This window comes from Branchiostoma floridae, chromosome 14 (genome assembly GCF_000003815.2).
Source record: "Branchiostoma floridae strain S238N-H82 chromosome 14, Bfl_VNyyK, whole genome shotgun sequence".
Taxonomy (NCBI): Eukaryota; Metazoa; Chordata; class Leptocardii; order Amphioxiformes; family Branchiostomatidae; genus Branchiostoma; species Branchiostoma floridae.
Window position 1 is genome coordinate 11,933,871 of NC_049992.1, and position 20,076 is coordinate 11,953,946.

Genomic DNA, 20,076 nt, shown 5'->3' on the forward strand with positions numbered 1-20,076 from the left:
ACGTTGTAACTTGGAGAAGGTGTAAATAAATGACCAATACTTAAACCACAGCTTTGTGAAAAGTTTCTTTTCAAACCCTCTTCTGACAGGAAGAGGGAACACTTGTGCTGTTGGAATTACATCAACAGATCTTAGATACGTAGGGTAGAATGGTTTACCAAACTTAAAAAGTACAGGAACATTGTCTGTACTACATGGCAGTCAGATTATAGGAGTCTGCATTTATGATCTTTGACGTAGCACCAACTGGCCTGGTACACATCACTTGTGTAATCACATAGTAAATCTTAAATATGACTGAGTGGGCATCTTTCTATCTTGGTTCCTGCTAATATTACTATCACATTGAGTAACACAAAGGGAGACAACACAAAACTTCACCAAGAACAGCAACTTTCATTTATTCCATCACAGAATTTTTGTAGCTGCAGAAGTCAGGGCACATTTTCTTTTAATTTTTCACAGCCACTTCATTCAAAATCACTAAGCAGCTCAGTGTTGATCAGAAGCACATGTCAAAGACTTGAATGGTAAATGTAATCCTTACACTGCATGTGATGTTTATCAAACAGACACGTAACACTGTTTGAATGAAGGTGGGGCTAAATATGGAAAGGACTATTTCAGTATGACTGACCTTGCATGTTATCTTTACATAACATGATGATGTAAAATCTGAGTGTTTTTTATACAGACTGATACCATCTTTTAATATGGTAATGCTACTTATGCAACCTTATAAACTGACTCTTTTGAGGTCACTACTTCATGTTTGGATCGTTGTGTAAGCTTACATATTGTGTATGACATAAGCATCAAGCAGGCAATACATGAGACTATCTCAAGTAAAAACTAAGAAGTTTTCCCACAAATTCAATGTAGATGAGGATGTTCTCTAACACTTTGTGCAAAGCTTATAAGTGAGATTATAATATACACATGTCCAATATTTTCTTTAATATTAATATCCTGTTAATGTGTATACTTATGCAAGCCCAGCCATCATCTTCTTGATCTCAGCAATCGCCCTGCCTGGGTTCAGGCCCTGTGGATAGAAGAGGGAATGCTTGATTCTTGTGAACACCTGTCATGTAGTGCTTACAAACCTATATATAATCAATATTGTTTACCAAACCATATCATCACAACAGATTATCTTTAAAAGCCAAAATGTCCCATTGTATAAAAGAGAATCAGTTACAGACACAGCTGAAGATTATTTCATGAATGTTGTTCTTTACAACACTTCAGACATGCCTGCATGGTACACTTATTTCTGTGGTTGGTACATCACCACTGCACAACTGTACCTATTTGTATTTGTACCAATGATCTGTATGCTGACCTTCGGACAAGTCTTGGTGCAGTTCATGATGGTATGACAGCGGTACACGGAGAACGGGTCCTGCAGCTTCTCCAGACGCTCCTTACGGAACTGGTCTCTGCTGTCAATCATCCAGCGGTAGGCCTGCATCAGCACGGCGGGACCCAGGTACTTGTCTCCGTTCCACCAGTAGCTGGGACAGGAGGTGGAGCAACACGCACACAGGATACACTCATACAGGCCGTCCTGGGGAACAGAGGGGATGTAAAGGTTTGATAAGCACATTTCACTCTTTCAAATACACTTCAGCAATAGGTTTTCAAATATATGTGTAAAAGACATGCACATACATGCATACACCGAGAGACAGTAAATGTCATAATTCGAAATGGATCTTGCTTTTGCCTTTTTCCTATCTTATCAAAAACTACACCGTCTAACCAAGATCCTTTGTCTGACATTGCAACACATAGGAATGGGACTATTTCAATTACATCAAAATCTACTGGCACAGCCTACAATTAAACAAAAAACATGGCACACAAAAAAGGGAATCATGTTAAAACAAATTTTCTCATTGATTCACAACTATTTTCTGTTTGCTTAATTAGGAGGAAAAGTTCACTAGCTATGTGTGACTTCAAACAAAACGAAAATAGTGAAATGTGTTGTATACCAGCTTTGCTCTATCATCCACACTCTGGAAGAGCTGCTCCTCTCCCTGTTGTATGCCATCCTTCCTCTTCAGGTATGGCTCAATAGATCTGTACTGGGCATAGAAGTTGGACATATCCTGCAAGAAAATGGAACATCTTTAATGCAGCTGCAACTCTGAAGGACCAGGAAAGAGACTTGAGTCACATACTCAAAGAAAGCATGTGACAGTTGCCACTTATCTAAGATAAATGATTGAAGACCTTTATTGCATACACCGGGCTAAGTACAGGTCACAACAAAACTTTTTGAAAAGATTCAGTAAACAGATACAAAATGAGACTGTAAAAGCACTGAGCATGTCTGTTCAGAGTACTTACAGGTACAAGGTCCTTCACCACGTACATGTGAGGCAGGGGGTAGATCTTGGTGGCCTTGCTCAGTTTGGTGTCAATGCGACTGATGCAGGCAAGAGTGTTGGTGCCACCAATGTTCATGGCACAGGAGCCACAGATGCCTGCAAGACAACAAACCAACATCACTTTCATTACCTTCAGATGTGAGTGGCAGTGTGGTAAGCATTGCATGCCAGTAGTACTTGCTACATGAAGGCTGTTTGGACTGAATTAAGCAAATAGTAAGCCACAAGGCTTGGCGTAAAATCATTATTGGACAAAGAACCAAGTCTGATAACGCACCTTCTCTGCATGATCGTCTGAAGGTCAGAGTGGGGTCAATCTCATTCTTGATTTTGATGAGAGCATCTAAAACCATGGGGCCACAGCTGGGAGTGGGAAAAGAGGGAAAAATTAGAACATTTAAAATCTCATGTATCTAGATAAATGTGGAGATAAAAAATACGCTGAAATGCTGAAGAAACTATTTGAAATATACTACAGAGAGATAACACTGTTTCTGATGTCTTACTTGTTCAAATCCACGCTATACTCCTGCATCCTCGGCTTGTCTCCCATCTTGTCAGGGTCCTGTAATCAAGCAGAGAGTTATTGCCATATAACAATCAACAATAACATAATGGTTTTGATCTTTTTGTTTGTCACAATTTGTGATGATGATGATTGTATTTGTTGCTGTGTTTCTCCATGCATGGAGACACTAGTCACACTAACATCTAGTGAAAATATCTTGTAGCAGTTTTGTTATAACTAGTTATCCTCAGTATGTAAGTTATGGCTAATGCAAGTACATGTACTACCCCGTATTTAGTACAACTACAAGTACATCTGTGTCACAAACATACCCATCTGTAGATCTTGAACTTCTTTAGTCTGGGCTGTTCTTGGGGTGCAGCTGCTGCTGCTGTCTGGGCTCCTCGGCTCAACTGGCGAAGGAAAGGTAATTGAACTTTATAAAAAAAAAAAAACACTTCTAGAGTCAAGCAGTTACCAAATAAAGTTTTAATGTGACTCGTACGAGATCTAAGTAGACCCTACTCTCTACTCTAGCCAATGTTTCCTACTGAAGTGAAATGGATGTTGCTCTGCTACACGGGTAAACTCACTTCATAGGCCCTGTGAGAATTTGGTCACTGTGCCCCACTGTCAACAGACAGGAATGCACTAGCAATAGTAGCATGTCTGCACTCTCAGAGAAATTTACCAACACTTTGACATAAATCACTACAAAATGTAAGTTTCTTCTAAATATCTATGCATAAATTGCATAAGAGCAAATTCTCAGGAGTCTGCCCGTGTGCTGGTATTGTGTAACTACGTACACTTCATAGTGTGCTGGTATTGTGTAGTACGTTCTTCAATCAACGCCAAGTATCTATAGCTGCCGCGCATAATTCATGAGCAGTTTATTTACCACGGTATGTCTATGTCTAGAGTCTAGTTACTCATGAAATGTATAAACTATGACTATACATACACACTGTACACAATGAGAATACTTATACAGACAACACCTTAATCGAAAGAAGAAGAAGACTAGGAATCACGGTAACTGTATCAAATGTAGTTCTGTGCATTTCTCACCTGTAAGGCTACAATCATGGGCTGTCTTGACGCAGACCAAAGAGCCACCGACTTGTTCAAAACGGACGCCATTTTTGTCAAACGAAGGTTGACCTTGTTGGGCTGGGAGAAATAACACAATCACAGTGACAGCTAAGACTTATTCTCTCCTGTTGATGGAAGCACTGGTTTCTCTCCGACGTTGTTCTGCACTGAGAACGAACGCAAATACGTCTAAATTTACAGTCGGTTGTTACACAAGGTAGCTCTTACCTAACGTAGGTCAGTAATCATGTAAGTAAGGTCAAATGATGACCTCACACGTAATCTTTCGTAACATGCATTCGTAACAAACGTAGAAATATGGTTATTGTTTATTCAATAATAGCGAAAAATGATGGGAAATCAGAAGTATTATTATCTATTACGAAGAAATTTACTAATTTTTTTTCGTGTAGCTGAGATTCCCATCATCCTCTTGGCAGAAGAACAAAATGGCGGGCGTTCAAATTTCTAAAATTCTGACTCTTGTCAAATGTTTAGGCTGAGTTGCCTCCGATGTCGTGGCCTTTGTAGGTGAGATTGGCTTATTATCCATATAAGTAGACTTAAGTTTATCTGATGGATCGCGATTTGTGTCGATTCTAATGATTTTTTCTGTCGTACACGCTGTCTTTTTCTTTGTTAGTGAAACGTTAAAACTCTGGATCTGGACGAGGCTTTTGAAGTTTCCGTAAACTCAGAGTTTCAGTGGGATTTCTGATCGACCACCACATTGAATACATAGCATATTAAAGTTTGCCCTGCAGTTCTTTGTGCTCCCCACGTTGATTTTACATATAAAAGAAACAGCAGAGGTAGTGTGACAGTGTATCATGACGGGAATAATCATAAGAACAGGGGGACCCCTCCCACCTTAAAATTTAACCTTAAAAAATTATTGTATTTTCTAGCGCTATAGCGGAAACGCCACATTCGCACGCTAATCTTTTCTTTTATATATCATAATCTAGATACTGAAATTGCGTTTGTTGTATAATGCTAGTAGTTCATGTGCATTGTCTTGTCTAAAACCAAACCACTAGCCAAGTATGTTAACTTGTCTTCTTTTTCTGACATTTATACAGCTGCTACCAAACATCATCATCACAGATACCACATTGCAAGTTGTGACCAGGACAGTATGGCTTCACACATAGTCTGCCATGGTAACGAGCACCTCCCTCGATCCTTCCCGCCTCCTCTGCCATCAGCCAAGGACCACGGCATTGTCTCTCAGTTGGGCAAGGACCATTTACTCTCACAGACAGAACCCAAGGTTCAAGTTCAGGAGGCAGACATCATACCTATGCACATTGTCCCTGCTCCTGTGCCAAAATCTGACATCAACTTAGCAGATCCAGACCTGTTAGTGACACCAGAGAAAAGAGACGGAAAGTTGAAAGACGTTGTGTCAGTACGACCAAAGTCGTATCCTTACATTGTTAAGGAGCCTAGAGTGGAAAGACATATGCCTGGACTGAGGAGGGTCAGGTTTGATGTAGCAGATAGTGTTAGCGAAGGATCAGATCAAAGTGAAGAAGACTCTGAGGTGACATTTCAGAGGACCAGAGTTGTGAGGAGTGGTCAACCAAAGGTACAAGTCAGTAGGCACAGGAAAGCTGTACAGGGCAGATGTGTGGTTGGCACAAATGCAGCAGAGGAATGTGTGCTGGCCAGACCAGAGTTTAACACTACGTTAGCACTGGGAAAGGAACTTCAAGTAAGTTCTTTTTTTAAACTAGAGCATTTCAATATCGTACATTGTTTGCTTTTCGTTATTATTTTTCTTTATGTAACTTACACGAAATAGACACAACTGTTGAAAATGAAAATCTTGTCTCATATGGTATTGCCTTGATGAAATACTTTGTTTACAAGAAGGCACTGAATATTATTATTGTAAGACATGCACTTAACATACTACATGTATCTTCTTACTGTCCTCAGAAATTGAACTTTGGCGAGTTTGATGCCAAAGCAGCTGCCCTGGAGAAACTGAAGACATCAGAACAGGTGCAGGAAAAGGTGTCCGAGAAAAGTGCAGAGGGGGTCAACATTGCACCTGCTGAACAGAAGTATAGAGGTGAGGTCATTCATTCATCCTGTCTTGTTTGAGTTTACCAGCAATTGTATTTTGAGCTAATGTCTGTCTGTCTTAAGTTACAAAATGCCCATTTTCATTTCCCCATGACTGCAGACCTGGTGAGCCTGGATGTACCAGTACAGAGTGTACTGGAAGCAGCAGTGGAGGAAAAGTTATCCATGGTGAAAGATGTCAGACATGAGAGACCTCAGGTATATGCTTTCTGTGTTTTGTTTAATCATAGTTACTACATATGTGTGTATGTACATGAGTCTGTTATAGGAACTCCAAATAGGGCATTTTTGTAAATCGTAGAACTTGCTGCCCATTTTCCATTGTACTGTTATTAGTGTATGTGCATTTAAGTTCACGGGGATTTAATTTTACAGTAGCAGTGGTTTAAAGTTCTCAGTAGTGCCATACACTGTAGTCATGTACTGTAATGGAAAAATGTTCGCAGTTGTTTTGAGTTTGCGGTGAAGTTGTCTCCTTAAAACTGCTAACATAAAATGACCGCAAACATTTCTGCACTTATAATATTTGGTAAGAAAGGAAAGAAACCAATTTTGTTTTTCATGTTTTTATTAACTTTCAACTGTCAATATATGCCATTAACAGTATGTTTGTCTGCAGGTCCAAGAAGAGCCAGATATCATGGACTTCTTCACAGATGACCTGATGTTTGAGTCAGCTGACTACAGCACCACACACATCCCTCCTGTCACAGCCAGTCTTCAGACTGCACCTCCTCACATGACCTTTGACCTCTACAGGCACATGCAGATGTGGGAGGGTTGATGTCTTTATTGTAGATTCTCTCTACCTCTATTTTGTTCAATACATATGATAGATATGAAATGAACTGAAAATGGTATGAAATTAGTAGATAAGGATTTCTTCTGCCATATGAAGAGCATGTACATAGATAGTTTATCTGTTACTAAAATAAGCTAGGTTATGACATAATTCTATTTATTTCCTCCCATTTACAGTGATATGTAGATATTGGTCCTGTTTCTGACAGGCAGGAATTGCCTGTTTGCACATTTATCTGGTTAGCATTCCAATCTAAGTAAATTGTGCGGGTCCAATTTTCTTGATGGAGTTACTACCATTCATCATTGTATATTTACCCACATGGCCAGTTTATTATTGCTACATTTATTTCTGTTTGCATTGTTTTACATTAAAAGAGGCTACTTTGAAAGTATTTTAGACTTATTAGAGTTAGCAGTACTGCTGTGGCCACATAGGATAAAAACAGCACTACTGTGTGTGCTACAACTTACAGGACTATGTACAATATAACATTTACTTTGGTAGCACGTGTGTTGAATGAAATTTGTATAAAAACACCCTGGAGGCTGTGAAGATGAACCAACCATCTTCTGTGTTTCAGTGCCTTTTATTCTTGAACCCTTCCTCTTGTTTGTACTGTGCAGTACTGCTGTAACATGAACACTAACGAAATCAAGTCAAGTAGTATGAGTACATGTAAACAATGACAGTATAAAGTAAATCTAAATATATATGCATGCATCTGCAAGAGTAAAGAAACATGAACATGTATGAACTAGAAACATGCATTTATGAATGGAACATAAGTATGAGTCTTATACTTCAAACAACAATATATGTGATAGCAGCATAAAGGTCCAATGGTTGTTTACAGGTAGATTAAACTCTACAATTGGGGAAAATATCAAATTAAAGTTTTAGAGTTTGAGTAATCTGTGAAGATCATGTTCCTGGATTTACTATATGAACAAACACATTTAAATGCCATTAATCACAAGACACCTTAGCAACACAGACAACTAAATGCCACACTAGATTGTGGTTGCCACAAGTGTTTAACATAACCTGTTGAAATAGGCACAATACAACTTGATTTTGTCAGATTGTGGCAACAGTGGGGGTTGTATCCATAGCGATGCCTAGTAAGCAGTTGACAGGAAGGTACAGGTAGAGTAGTTTCTGCCAAATGCACTACAAGGTAAACCAATTACGAGGTACACCAATTAAGTTAACGGTAGTTTTTATTTGTTAGACACAGTAACAAACATGTCATATGTCATAAACAATATACCTCCGCTGAGAAGTACTTAAGTGTTAAAGTATATTTACAGTTATATGTGACCTGTTGAAACAAATAGAGATACAACAGGTGCGCATGGATCAAAGGGTATTTTTGTCAATTCAAGTGTTTACCAACCCAGAAAAATTGACAACTTCTATGACCTTTTGCTGAGGGCGTACCAAGTACAAAGTCATGTGACTTTCTAGAAGCGTCGTCTGGAAGGCCAACACAGAAGCTAGCTTTCAGTTGGAAGCACGCGCCTGCCTTAAGTGACTGTTATTTTGTGTGTCTAAACTGCTGGTAATATGAACTTTTTGTTTTCTATTTACTTGAAGAAAGTGTACCGTTTGCAATAAGCTGATACCTAATGCCGTTCGTAATATTGGCACAAAACAGATCTAACGTCGAAGTCTACTTGTCATTGTATTGGACTGGAATATAGATTAGATGTTGCATTTACTTCTACGTTAGGATGTATTTTATGTGACTTGGAATCCCGAGAAAATTGATGTTGCCAAACCCAGCTAAAGTAATGTTTCAGGATTGTCTTTTTTCAGCTTATCTTATTATCTTATTTATATCTTATTTCACATATCTAGAAAACATATAACCGTTGCTCAATATGGCGCGCGTAGGCGTGGAACAACAGGAACGTGTCCACATTGAGGTCAAGAAGACGGGGACGTTCGTGGCTATTGCAAAAGGGTGAGTCCACCATGCTCGAGAATACGGTCCAAGACCGTGGCATAAAGATGAAGAATTGCCCAACTAACGCCCCCAATATTAAAAGGGAACAACTTGCGTCCATGCAAACTCACATCCAAAGTTGTTCTTGTTTAAAACAAATAAAACTCCGTTTGACTGAAACGTCTCCTGCCTTTGCAGTGCATACAACAGTCACAACTTCGCCGTAAAGAACCTCCAGGATTGTAAACGTCCGTACGAGTACGATGGCAGAGAAGCCTACCTGTGCCTGCCGTTCGGAGGGGGCTTCTCTAGTTGCGGAGATTTCTTCGCAGCGGCTGTTTACTATGTCTCTTTGCTCACGTGGATTATTCCCGCTGTGGTAAAATAATTTGATATTTTTTTTCTTTTGTGGCATAAACAAATTAATACTGAGGCATTTGATTGTACGACATACTGCTCACCATAGTACTACATGGAACTATGCACCAACAGATATGATCTAAGTTAGGTGTGACGGGTCGTTCGGTGTAATATAACCAGCTGCTGCCGCGTGCCTGCGAAGCTGGTGTGTTACGCCGAACGGCGGTTATACCGGCTATATAAATACAGATACAATATTTCTGAATATTGGAACTACATTTTGGATAGTAACGATATATCAATAAAAGTCTTAAACAGTGAAATGTTTCTGAAATTTTCTATCATAAACACATAACACAACTTTCTTAATTAGGCAATTTTTGCCAAATGGATTTTACATACGTATACACATACATGCATTCTTATTTCATTTTAGTTGGCTTATGGGACTGTGAACAGGCGACCATCTGAAGAGCTATTCTCAAAAGGCTATTTGGATTTCTCGTTCGTCTTCTACTTCTTCTTGTCTCTCTATCACGTGGCTGCCTTCGTCATCATCTGTATTAACTGGAACACCTTCAACAACGCCTGGTACATGATTGAGGTGAGGTTTAGATTGCATGATTTGTACCAATGATGGGACAGGTCAGTTTGTAGGCCTAGGGTTTGAATAAGCAGCTGCTTCCACCCTGCATGCCTGCAAAGTTGGCGTAGTGTTATACCAAAGAACGCTTTACGCATACGGAATACTGCTGTCAGGCGTACCGTGGCGTCTCGTATCTCAAAGATACCACATTCGAATGCACACAGCCCCTTTATACCTTTCTCACTTTGGGTCAATAGTCTTAAAGTATATACGTAATGAATCTGGTCACATCTGCAGAAGCACCACTTCCCCGGTATATTTCACCCCAAGCTGCTTGTTTCCTACAGGTCAACAATCTTGTTGATTCCAAAAATGAGTTCTTTGAAGTTACCGCCTCTTCTGCTCGGTCTCTTACATTCCTACATGCCGATCAACAAAACTTCCTTCTTGCCCGGCTGGAGGCAAGCAATGGTAAAACACATTCCTTTGTTTATATAGAGAAGCCGTTGTCTCTATGCTTATTTAACCCTCAAGCACCCGACCTTTTTTTGCGACTAAAATGACCGAGTGGGGTCCAAACGGACCCCAAAATGTTTTGTTCATAAAATCTCAGTACCATTTCTTATCCGCGATCATTGTATATACATTGCTTTGTCAATGTAAGAGGAAGATTTTGAGATGTTAAGGTGTTGCTAATTCCAACTCATTATCACAATTTATGCAAAAGTTCAGAAGGACCACGTTTTGCACTAAACCTATTCCGACCAGATAGGGGAATTTTGAGGCCCTCAGTAACATTTATGTCGCATAACTCATGAACGGCTAGAGCTAAAGCTACGAAACTTGGTAATTTGTCACAAAATATTGTTTGCAAAAGTTTTTGGTCAATAAAGTAAGTTTATCATTTTTTTTGGGTTGCCATGGCAACCATATTCTAACAGGCATATTTTTGCCAAAATTTGACAATTTCAATTTAAACAAGGTTTTCTTGGTAAACTACACCTGTTTTCTGACAACAATTAAATTTTATGAAATTCAATGTAATTTTCATGACTTAAAATTTATAATTTATGCTAATTTCCTGACGTCATTGGTCAAAATCCAAGATGGCTGCCCTGATTAGGCAAATGACGTCATAATGTCGTCACATTACATTTTGATGACACAGAAATTTTTGTGATGATTTAGGTTTACATTCTTATTATTGTCTGAAAGTTTGATAGTCATACTGTGAGTGGTTAAGGAGTTAGCCTCCAAAGTTTGCTTTAAAAACTGCAAATTTTTGCTGGGGTCCGTTTGGACCCCAGAGGGACTGAACACAAACTTTCTTTATAATTTTCACATTATTGTACTAATCTTTGCGAAAACTTAGGAGAAGGTAAAGGACATATTGACTGACAAATTCACGGAAGGATTTTTTCTTCAGATTAAAAATGTTCAAATGGCACTTCAAAATGTACGCCTGGGGTCCAAATGGACCCCACTCGGGTGTTTGAGGGTTAACATCTGATATGGGGTTACCTTGAAATTGTTTCCCTACGATCTTCAAAAAGAGGTACAAATTTATGGATGCACTTTATGGATGCTACATAACTATCTAATTCTTTACAGGTTTTTAAAAAGTTCTTATGGCTATTTTCACCTTAAATGCATCCACGCGCCTTCTTTTTAAGTATATAAAGCTCAAATGGCCGAAAATGTAAAATTCTATACGGCGTCTAGTAGCTTCAAACTGTCTGCCATGTACAAGTAATCTGGTTTGATACCAAAGGGTCAACAAGAGTGTGGCAAAATCCAAAATATTGCATCATATTGTAGTACATGCACATGTAGAATGCAATAGTAGTGCCTATTGCACTTGGTGAATAAAAGGTCTGTGTGCTCATGGTGTGTTTAATGTGTATGATTTAGAAAGAAAAGGATTTTGATGATAATGGTAATATGTTCTTCCTTATGTATTCCATGTGTTCCACAGATGTTACCCTTGGTGTTATGGCATACACCTCTGCCTACACAAGAGACCAGTTTACTGTTCCTGCCATCCAGCTTTTCGTTTTCACCGCTCTATCAATTATGTCCGCCGGCATACAGTTTGGCACGCTGGCAAATTTTACGTGAAAAATGAGGCTTTCCTAATAATTTGTTAAAGACCGCAAATTAAACACCCAAATTTTGCGGAAATCATTGTCATGTTTGTATGATAAATGCTGGAGAGATTCAAGTTGTTTGTTTAACTGAACTAGTAGGTAAGCTAAACGATTGACTAGCCTGGGCTTTATCATCATGATCAAACATGCCAAGTGCTTTCTTTATGATCATTAGTCAACAAAGGTTTGTATAGAATACAGATGCTTATATACTACAATTATATGAGAAGTCAACAAGACTGTGTGTATCAGTTTGCATATATTTTGGCATATATTTTGGTAAACACTTTGACAAATAGCCCGACTTCGAAATAAGGAGTTTAAGGGTCTATTGTTTAGGCAAGGCAGAGAATACATTGACGTGTTGACCTGCAAGTAATTTGAATGACTTTTTGGAAATGTATGAAGAAGCAGATAAACCAGCTATAGGCCCGCAAATGTACATTCTGTCAAAATAAGGTAAACTCCATTCACAATACTGTATATTACATGATTGTGGCATTTATTTCTGTTTGCTTTATTTTTCATCAGAAGGAGTCTAATGGAGGACTGTACGTTTGTATTTTGTTGGAAGCAGTAGTATGCTGTGAAACAGTCATAAAGTATCAACAACAGTTACTAGCAAATTTATTCAGCGTGTGGTACAAGGTACATGGTGATAGCACTAGTGCCCAGTGAAGTTTGTATCAAAACTTGGAGGCAGTTCAATAAATGAGATACTAGTATCTCCTATTTTTTCTATGTTTCAGTACTAATGTTTAGTATTCTTACATTACCATTTACTTTATATTTAGTCGCATTTTAGCTGAAGCTAATTGAAATCAGGTAGCATATAAGTAGCATGTTAAGTTCTTAAATACTTAAAGTACGCAACAAAATATTAAAATGTGAGAAATAGACATTGCTCTGGTGTCATTATAGATGGACTATATATCCGAGTGAGATATCACAGAAAAACAACTTGGACCTCTACAGGTAAATGTTTCAGAATACTTTGAAGCGGAAATGTATTGGCAAACAATTGATCACGTATTTAAAGATAAAATCATTGTACAGTTGTACAGTTTAATCTATCTGACTGAAACGCGTGGACAACAGTTTAATCTAGCTTTAAGTATACTGCTGCCTGTATGTTTAACCTCCATCAACACAATCTTTAGTGTGCCTTATTTTGAAGAGACGACTCTAGAATTGGAGACTGACAAACAACAGCGTGCATAGAGTTTGGATATGCCTACTTCACTACAGTCTAATCAATACCTGAATTTAGTAAAAAGCCTTTCTAGTTAAAGGTTACAAAAGTTGACCTTATAAATGATGGGACATTCATTAATGATTGCTGTTATTTCTGATTTACCTTTCTTCTTCTTGTTTCTTTTTACGATGTCTGGTTAGGGTTTCTTACGTGTGCAGCCATATGCAGTTATCAATTTCCAATGTTGCGTTTTACGGTTATAGTCGTTACTAAAATTCCCTGCAATATGTTGAGTTTCAAACTACAATGGTCCAGAATCCTGAATCTGTCCATCTGGCGATGTGCCCGGCTTGTCTTGCCCCTGCCCTTGCCCCGCCCGTTTCCGAGCCGGTCCGCTCCCTGATTGGCCGTGTCTCAGGATGGACCCAAACCGAGGCAGAGAGACTGCAGTGGCCGTTGTGGACACCTCTCCAATCAGGTTGACAAGATCACCGACCGTCACGTCTTGAGGGCTGACATCTTCATCCTCATCTTCCTTCAGAAGAATGTCCTTTTTACCATCAAGGGATGTTTTGTCTCCTGAGATGACGCCATCCAGCATGGCCTCCTTGCTTGCCTTAGCCTGTTCGTCCTCCATCGCGTGTTTCAGGCATCTGATTTCCGACAGGCGGTAGTACGACTTGACTTCGGTGACGTTACTAGCCAGGTACACCGACAGGAGGTTGATATCGCTGAACCAGCTTTGGGGAACCAATGCGTCCTTTTCTACACACACGAAAGGGAGCATTCTGAAAATCTTGACGTTGTCCCTTTTCTTGCCCACATATTTGATGATGATGTAGACGAAGATGAGCAGAGCGATGAGGACGTAGAAGGCGATGTTGATGACGCAGGCGATCCGGAACATGGCCACCCCGGGCAGTTTGCAGTTGACGGCGTCCGGAATGCCCTCCATGACCAGCAGCTCTCCGGAACGGATGTTGCAGGAAAACTCGTCCGGAAGGTTCTCGAAGTAGAAGTACAACAGATAAGCTGAAATCGATACAAGATTTAAGAGACATGAGAAAACACGAACAGCCTTTTTAAAGCAAGTCGGATCTTGTGCATTCCTGACATCATGCACAATTTGGCCACTGTCCAACTACCGCATGCATACATATCGTTTTGGAGATGTGTCAAAACCTCCAAAATATCAATAGTGATCTTTCCAGCTTTTAATGTTAGCAGTGACATGTTATAATTAGATCTGGCTGCCAGTAGATCTGGCTACATTCGTTGATTTCTTGTTGTATCCATCCAAAGGGGGGGGGGGGGGGTCTAAGATAGTTCCATTGACGTTTTGATACCATAGGGGCGGGGTTAACCAGTTGTTATTCACTGACTTCTAAGGTACAGTTTTGGAAGGCGGATCCCATTTCTTTCCCTTTCGCCACCTTTTACCTCTCCAACCGAAGCCAGATTTTTACACCCACACGGAACAAGGAAGTCGTGTAAAGTGTTTTGTTCAAGTACGTCTTTTGTCAGGAACCTCGGGAATGGAAACTATGACCTCTCAATTTCACGACTGATAGCCTAGCTTTTCAGCCATTGGAAACAATAAAGAGTGTACTTAAAATTATTCAACAAAAAAAGAACTCACTGATGGTGCAGGCGATCCCCAGCAGGACCAGGACCTGCCTGATGAGGTACAGCCTGATGAGCTGGTTTTTCTTGACCTTACACAGGAGGTAGTTCTCAAACAGCAGGAAGGCGTACGGCTTCTCAGTCTTCACCTGGGGAGCAACAATGGGTGGCAACGTCAGTTAAAGGGGAAATTATGGCTAGGTATGTGACAAAGGGAATTATTGTAGAGAATGCAATTTTTGCAACAAATTGCATTCCCATCGATTGTTACAAATTGAAGCACAGTATGGATTGATCACGTCAATGGAAAATTGAATTGTCCAAAAGCATAATCCAATCTCTGAAGTGGGAAGGTAAGGTTTGCCCCACCTTCGCCATCTCGGAGTCGAACTCCGTCCGTGTCATGGTCAGGTCGCCTGGGTCCCGTTTGCCCAGGATCTCACACACCAGCTGGACAGCTCGGCTGAACGTGTTGTCAAACTCTGTCAGGATCACGCTCATCTCAGCCTGGTGGCGACGGGAGGAGGTAGATTAATGAACTGTCTTATATATATATCCATGTACAGTGCAAAAACGTCGATGAAGGTTAGACATCCAGATACGCCCAAAAGTAGTTACTTAGGCAAAATCATATCCAGCTGCTTGAGTAACTGCTTTTTGGCGTACAGTACAAAAATCATACGAGTTGTGCTTCAAATGTTCGTTGTATCATTTATGTAGATGGCATGGGACTCGCCCCTGTATGATCCGAGCCTCGTACAACATGTAAGATATACCACAACTTTACCTGTAAAGTTGGCACAGCCGTAACGTTCCAGAAGACAACAGGCAGGTACATAATGGCGCCGATGCACAGCAAGATGTAGGGGAAGATCTTGTGTTGGAAGAGCGACATCGGCTGTGTTATCACCCTCTCTCCGTCTAGGAAACATAAAGTTAAGTTTGTTAATGTTATAGGTTGAGTGGAAACAACCCTATAGTGTAGTAGTGTTTAAAAATTAGGTAATATCTTGTCAGCATTCTTTTGAATGGTTAGCTTTTCAAAGACACACTAGGGTAAGCTAAAATACATTCCAGTGCAATAGTGGTCAGTCAGGAATGCAGGAGGGGGAATGTAGCATTTTCAAGATCGGAAGAACAGCAATCCAGGGGAGGGTAGTGGCCAAAGTTTGATATATGCTTTCATAATTCTAGGAACAAATTGTGCATTAAGTCAAACATTATGGAAAAGTCAATAGTCTCCATGTCTGGTAAAATTGGATTTCTATAGATCAGCTACAGAGAAGGGATATAAGAAGCCTTGGAGATGTAACACAGCCGCCCTACCTGTGGTATTAGCCCAGCCCGACGCGATCCTAGAAAATTTCAACTCTGTCCAGCAGTAGACATTTAGGTACTTCCCATGTGCCGACCCAAAGTCCTGAGGCGGGAAGCATGCTATCACTGAGTCCTCTGTAACCAGTAGAGAAAAGATAACCCAATTACTATGGAAACTAAGATGGCTTTACCTGTGCCAACGACGACGTTAGCGTCGCGTAGTTCGCCCCAACAGTACGCAGAGATGACGGCGCTCTGTGCCCAGCCAAAATGTAACGGGGGGAAGCACGATATGTGGTTCGAGCTGGCTGTCGGGAGAAGAAGGTTTCATCGTTAATTTGTACCTAACTGAAGACAGATACAGTTGTTCGATTTGTAAAGCACATGACACTAGTATGCTGGCCAACGAATGCTCATCGTAATTGCTCATCCTCCATAAACAAAAAGCTAAGGAACATCAAATAGGTCAGTGAACTGCTTATTGTCACTTGGTTCCGACACATTTCCTACACTGCTCATGAGCGAGTCTTCTCTGCGCTACACTGGTGGCAGCGGTGGCCTACACTGGTGGCAGCGGTGAGATTTTATTCCCTGTTGATGATTATACCCTGTTAGCCTTATCAAACCTATGCTTATGAGAAATGGTGAGCAACTGCAATATAAATGTAAGAATTACCTGTGGCAAATTCCTTGGCGAAGTACAGGGACATGAGAAAGAGAGGCACGCCCACAGTGACGCACTTCACCATCTTGTCGAACGGCAGCTCGGTGTCGATATTATGTCCCTCGATAGAAGGCTTCCTCTTGCCTGGTGCCGCCAGAGAGTCGCTCAAGATGGCGTCTACGGCATTGATAGCGAACGCCATGTTGCGTTGGCTTCACGGTGGAGTTCGTTATTCTTCGAAACACTGCGTTCGCCCTGGCGATAGAATAGACAAGGAGAATAAAGACGTTTCTTTGGAATATCCGCGCTGGACTATCTTGCTCGTATGATGTTACGAAATGAGACTCGAGCGCAGTGAAGCTACCCACAGGTTGTGCAAATAAGATTACTATTCATGGTTCTCAAGCTCTGGCGTAGGAATAATTTGATCATGAACAGACCTATTTGATTTCCTTGTCGGAAAGGATGAACACAGAAACAGTGATAATATTTGACAAAAATTACATGTAATTTCATAAGTTAAATTAAACATTTCTTACCAATATCATTAAGCCAGTAACATTTCGAACTTGAAGAGATACCAGACAATGCCAGATGAACTGGAGATGTTTAATTAACAGGGGTACTCGATTACATCCAGGACATACACAATTTTCATAAAATAATAAAACACTACACACCATCATTGAATGACGTCATAGGTTTCAGATTCTCTCTATCTACAAACTGAGAGGCCATATACCTAATATGACGTCATTGGGGGTCTGGTCTATTGGAAGGATTCATCTTGTCCAGTGTTATCCATATCATGACAGTGACGAAAAAGAACAGCCATATAATATTAATAGAGATGCAAAGTGTGTGTTGTGCTTGAATTATTGATTTTTAGTAACAAACCAAGAAGCCATTGACCTACTTTCAGGGGATTGAATAGGGTTATGTTACTGTTTCCTTCAGTATTTATGTGTCCAAAATGCATGCTATAGCGCCTGTATCTATCATCCCGTTTCTTTCTGCGCGAAGACGGTCAGATTCTAATCATAGTTCGACCCAATTCCTGAGCGGAGATGCTGTCAGATATGTCGACAGTTGATAATGGACAGGGTTCGGGTGGGATCAAGGATTGCATTTGTGAGGGGGTACAGTTGAGTATCAGTGAAGTCAAATTGAATATTGGACGTGAAGGAAGAGACACGTAGAGAGACTCTGGACCACCCCTACCAACAAGTTTGAAATAGACGAGTCCTTTTAATAAAAAGAAAGATATATAGCCGTTCTGCCCCTCAGGGAATATCGGTTGACGCTGCTATCTTACTGGCCGAATGATGAATACGTATTGCAAAATTCTTGGAACGATAATCCCTGATTCTGACCATGACACGATCAGGACGTGAGAAAGAAGATTTGGAACAGAACTGAGATATCGACAACGTCAATGGCTATAATGATTTTCAAAATGCATTGAAGAAATGAAAACGCATGATGCTGACCGGCCTTTTACTACGCTCTGGTATTACGGACATTACGGAAATGGCTTCTGTTCGTGTCATTTCAATAACGTATGTCGGAGAAAGCGGAAATACTTTTTCACGAACTGATATTGAAAGTCTCGAACCGACCCTGCCCTTAACCTACATTATACAGCACTCACGCAGGCTGTGACCTTTCGAAATCCCCCAGCTTTGCGCTTGCCTTGCCTGGTGAAGACCAGTGAAGTGTTTGCGAAACTTTGTCGGCGGATGGTGGCTATAGTGTCTGCATCCCCTTTGTTATTTATTCCTGGCAAACCAGCAGGCAAATAAAAATACAAACGGTTGCAGACACCGGTGACGCAATACGCTTTCTTAAGCTCGCTGACGTAGGGCTTTCGGAATGTGACTATTCAATAAAGTTATAAACGTTAACGTTGACCTTTTGGGTTCTGCAGCAGATAAAATGATCAAAGTTTGTAAGTATTGCTTACCTAACTTTCAATTCAAACCTTCCCTTCTCTGCCCACATTGCTATAAAATGGTTCTAAATTCTTGGTACAATCAAGCTATCTTTTGATGAAAGCTCATTCCTACAACCGGTCCTCAAGCCGTCATGCACGAGTACCGAACTGCCGTATTTTATCGATTTGAGAAAACGGTGCCCAGATAAAACTCCAACCCGTAGAAAGAATTGAAGCTTAATTCCTTGTCGATATTCTGGACAAAACGGTAAGATGATGGTACTAGATTCTTACCTAAAAGCAGCGGGTTTAGGTTGTTGTTGAAACGCTACGGCTGTGCAGAGGGAAGCGAAAGTAAGGCGTCGACGTCAGTGATACGATGCGGTCCACCCGCCATCTTTTCGGCCTCCAATACGCATGCACCAAAATACCGTATTACTAATTAATGACCCCCAGAAGGGCTTATTGTGTGATGACTACTAATGTTTCTTCTCCAAGCAGATGTTAGGGAAGGCTAGATCGTTACATTCCCCACCGGGCACAGAGACGGGCTGCTAGGAAAACGAAACGATTTAGCCTCCTCTCTGCTTGGAGATTGTCCTTGACAAGTAACGAAAGGGCAGCCCGAGCACGCTAACCAAATATAGAGAGGACCCAAGGTGAAGGCGATCTATGTTTGCCAACCATCGCCGGTGGGGGTCTACCGCGAAACCCAAATACAAAGCACCAGGGGATTTGTCTATCTGCGAAGATAAACATGTAACGTAAACAGGGCATTTCCCACTGAATGCTTATATAGCAGTGATAATGACACATGTGCAGTGTACATCCATTCATACCGCTGACATACGCACTTTGTTTACACTATGCTTCATCTCTTGAATCTTAAGCTTTGATGACTTAAAACTAATCCATGGACGGTGCTCTGTTCACGCCTAGTACTACACCTCTACGTTAAAATTTACACGCAACTCGACCTACAACACTCCAAGACATACATGCATCTGCCTAGCATACTATAGAGCAATGCATTCCAATATCAATACAAAGTTATACTGTATGATTAAGACAGCTGTGTATGTCTGAGACCCGGATTGGAGCTTGTTGATTTAGCTTCTCTTCGGTGTGAAGTGTTTGCAGTGTTAAAAAAGCCTTTAATGAGTGGTATTTTCAACCCATTCTACAGAGGAAGTTGCATGATGCAGACACAGATAGGTGTTTGTAGGCTAGGTACATTGTGCTGTCAACTATGACAGAGACTTTATGTGCTGTCAACTATGACAGAGACTATAAAGCTTAAGTCACATTCCAGCTTTGGGAATATTCTACAGTCCATAATACCTCATGACTGCTAGCCATGTATTGATAAATCAATACATGTACCAGTAATAGTGTAGCATTG

General features: G+C 40.5%; 3 protein-coding genes and 1 long non-coding RNA gene across 5 annotated transcripts; 2 read left to right on the forward strand and 2 right to left on the reverse strand.

Annotated features, from left to right (window-relative positions):
* Positions 1-376: 376 nt before the first annotated feature.
* Positions 377-4,250, reverse strand: LOC118430367 (succinate dehydrogenase [ubiquinone] iron-sulfur subunit, mitochondrial-like). Its single transcript, XM_035841215.1, has 8 exons — positions 3,979-4,250; positions 3,240-3,320; positions 2,906-2,964; positions 2,677-2,762; positions 2,359-2,495; positions 2,001-2,117; positions 1,346-1,570; positions 377-1,045 (listed from the first exon to the last, which is right to left on the reverse strand). Exons 1-8 carry the CDS (start codon positions 4,048-4,050, stop codon positions 986-988), a joined length of 837 nt encoding a protein of 278 aa, XP_035697108.1. The 5' UTR covers positions 4,051-4,250; the 3' UTR covers positions 377-985.
* A 134-nt stretch (positions 4,251-4,384) lies between these two features.
* Positions 4,385-7,804, forward strand: LOC118430130. The gene is made up of 5 exons (XM_035840840.1): positions 4,385-4,529; positions 5,085-5,719; positions 5,881-6,082; positions 6,197-6,294; positions 6,716-7,804. The coding sequence occupies exons 1-5, from the start codon at positions 4,493-4,495 to the stop codon at positions 6,878-6,880; spliced, it is 1,137 nt and encodes a 378-aa protein (XP_035696733.1). The 5' UTR covers positions 4,385-4,492; the 3' UTR covers positions 6,881-7,804.
* Positions 7,805-8,766: 962 nt separating this feature from the next.
* On the forward strand, positions 8,767-12,372 carry LOC118430398. Its single transcript, XR_004832846.1, has 4 exons — positions 8,767-8,867; positions 9,048-9,813; positions 10,143-10,266; positions 11,771-12,372. It is a non-coding gene; the product is annotated as an uncharacterized LOC118430398 (long non-coding RNA).
* A 55-nt stretch (positions 12,373-12,427) lies between these two features.
* LOC118430338 (pannexin-3-like) lies at positions 12,428-19,270 on the reverse strand. Of its 2 annotated transcripts, none has more exons than XM_035841167.1 (7): positions 18,969-19,270; positions 16,754-16,996; positions 16,087-16,212; positions 15,548-15,681; positions 15,130-15,267; positions 14,777-14,909; positions 12,428-14,169 (listed from the first exon to the last, which is right to left on the reverse strand). In XM_035841167.1, exons 2-7 carry the CDS (start codon positions 16,941-16,943, stop codon positions 13,439-13,441), a joined length of 1,452 nt encoding a protein of 483 aa, XP_035697060.1. In that variant the 5' UTR covers positions 16,944-16,996; positions 18,969-19,270; the 3' UTR covers positions 12,428-13,438. The 2 variants fall into 2 exon arrangements, with proteins under 2 accessions (XP_035697060.1, XP_035697061.1); XM_035841168.1 differs by lacking the exon at positions 16,087-16,212 and adding an exon at positions 16,269-16,385.
* Between the last annotated feature and the right edge of the window lie 806 nt (positions 19,271-20,076).

Bases quoted from the DNA above. Each gene is read 5' to 3' on its own strand.
- LOC118430130 (XM_035840840.1), top strand. From the start codon at position 4,493: ATGTTTAGGCTGAGTTGCCTCCGATGTCGTGGCCTTT. The intron at 5,720-5,880 runs GTAAGTTCTTTT...GTTTACAAGAAG, and splicing joins CACTGGGAAAGGAACTTCAA to GCACTGAATATTATTATTGT. The intron at 6,295-6,715 runs GTATATGCTTTC...GTTTGTCTGCAG, and splicing joins TCAGACATGAGAGACCTCAG to GTCCAAGAAGAGCCAGATAT.
- LOC118430367 (XM_035841215.1), bottom strand. From the start codon at position 4,050: ATGGCGTCCGTTTTGAACAAGTCGGTGGCTCTTTGGTCTGCGTCAAGA. The intron at 2,965-3,239 runs GTATGTTTGTGA...GCTTGATTACAG, and splicing joins AGTTCAAGATCTACAGATGG to GACCCTGACAAGATGGGAGA. The intron at 2,118-2,358 runs GTAAGTACTCTG...ATTTTCTTGCAG, and splicing joins TGGTGAAGGACCTTGTACCT to GATATGTCCAACTTCTATGC.
- LOC118430338 (XM_035841167.1), bottom strand. From the start codon at position 16,943: ATGGCGTTCGCTATCAATGCCGTAGACGCCATCTTGAGCGACTCTCTG. The intron at 14,910-15,129 runs GTGGGGCAAACC...GTTGCTCCCCAG, and splicing joins TCGACTCCGAGATGGCGAAG to GTGAAGACTGAGAAGCCGTA. The intron at 14,170-14,776 runs GTGAGTTCTTTT...TATCGATTTCAG, and splicing joins GGGGATCGCCTGCACCATCA to CTTATCTGTTGTACTTCTAC.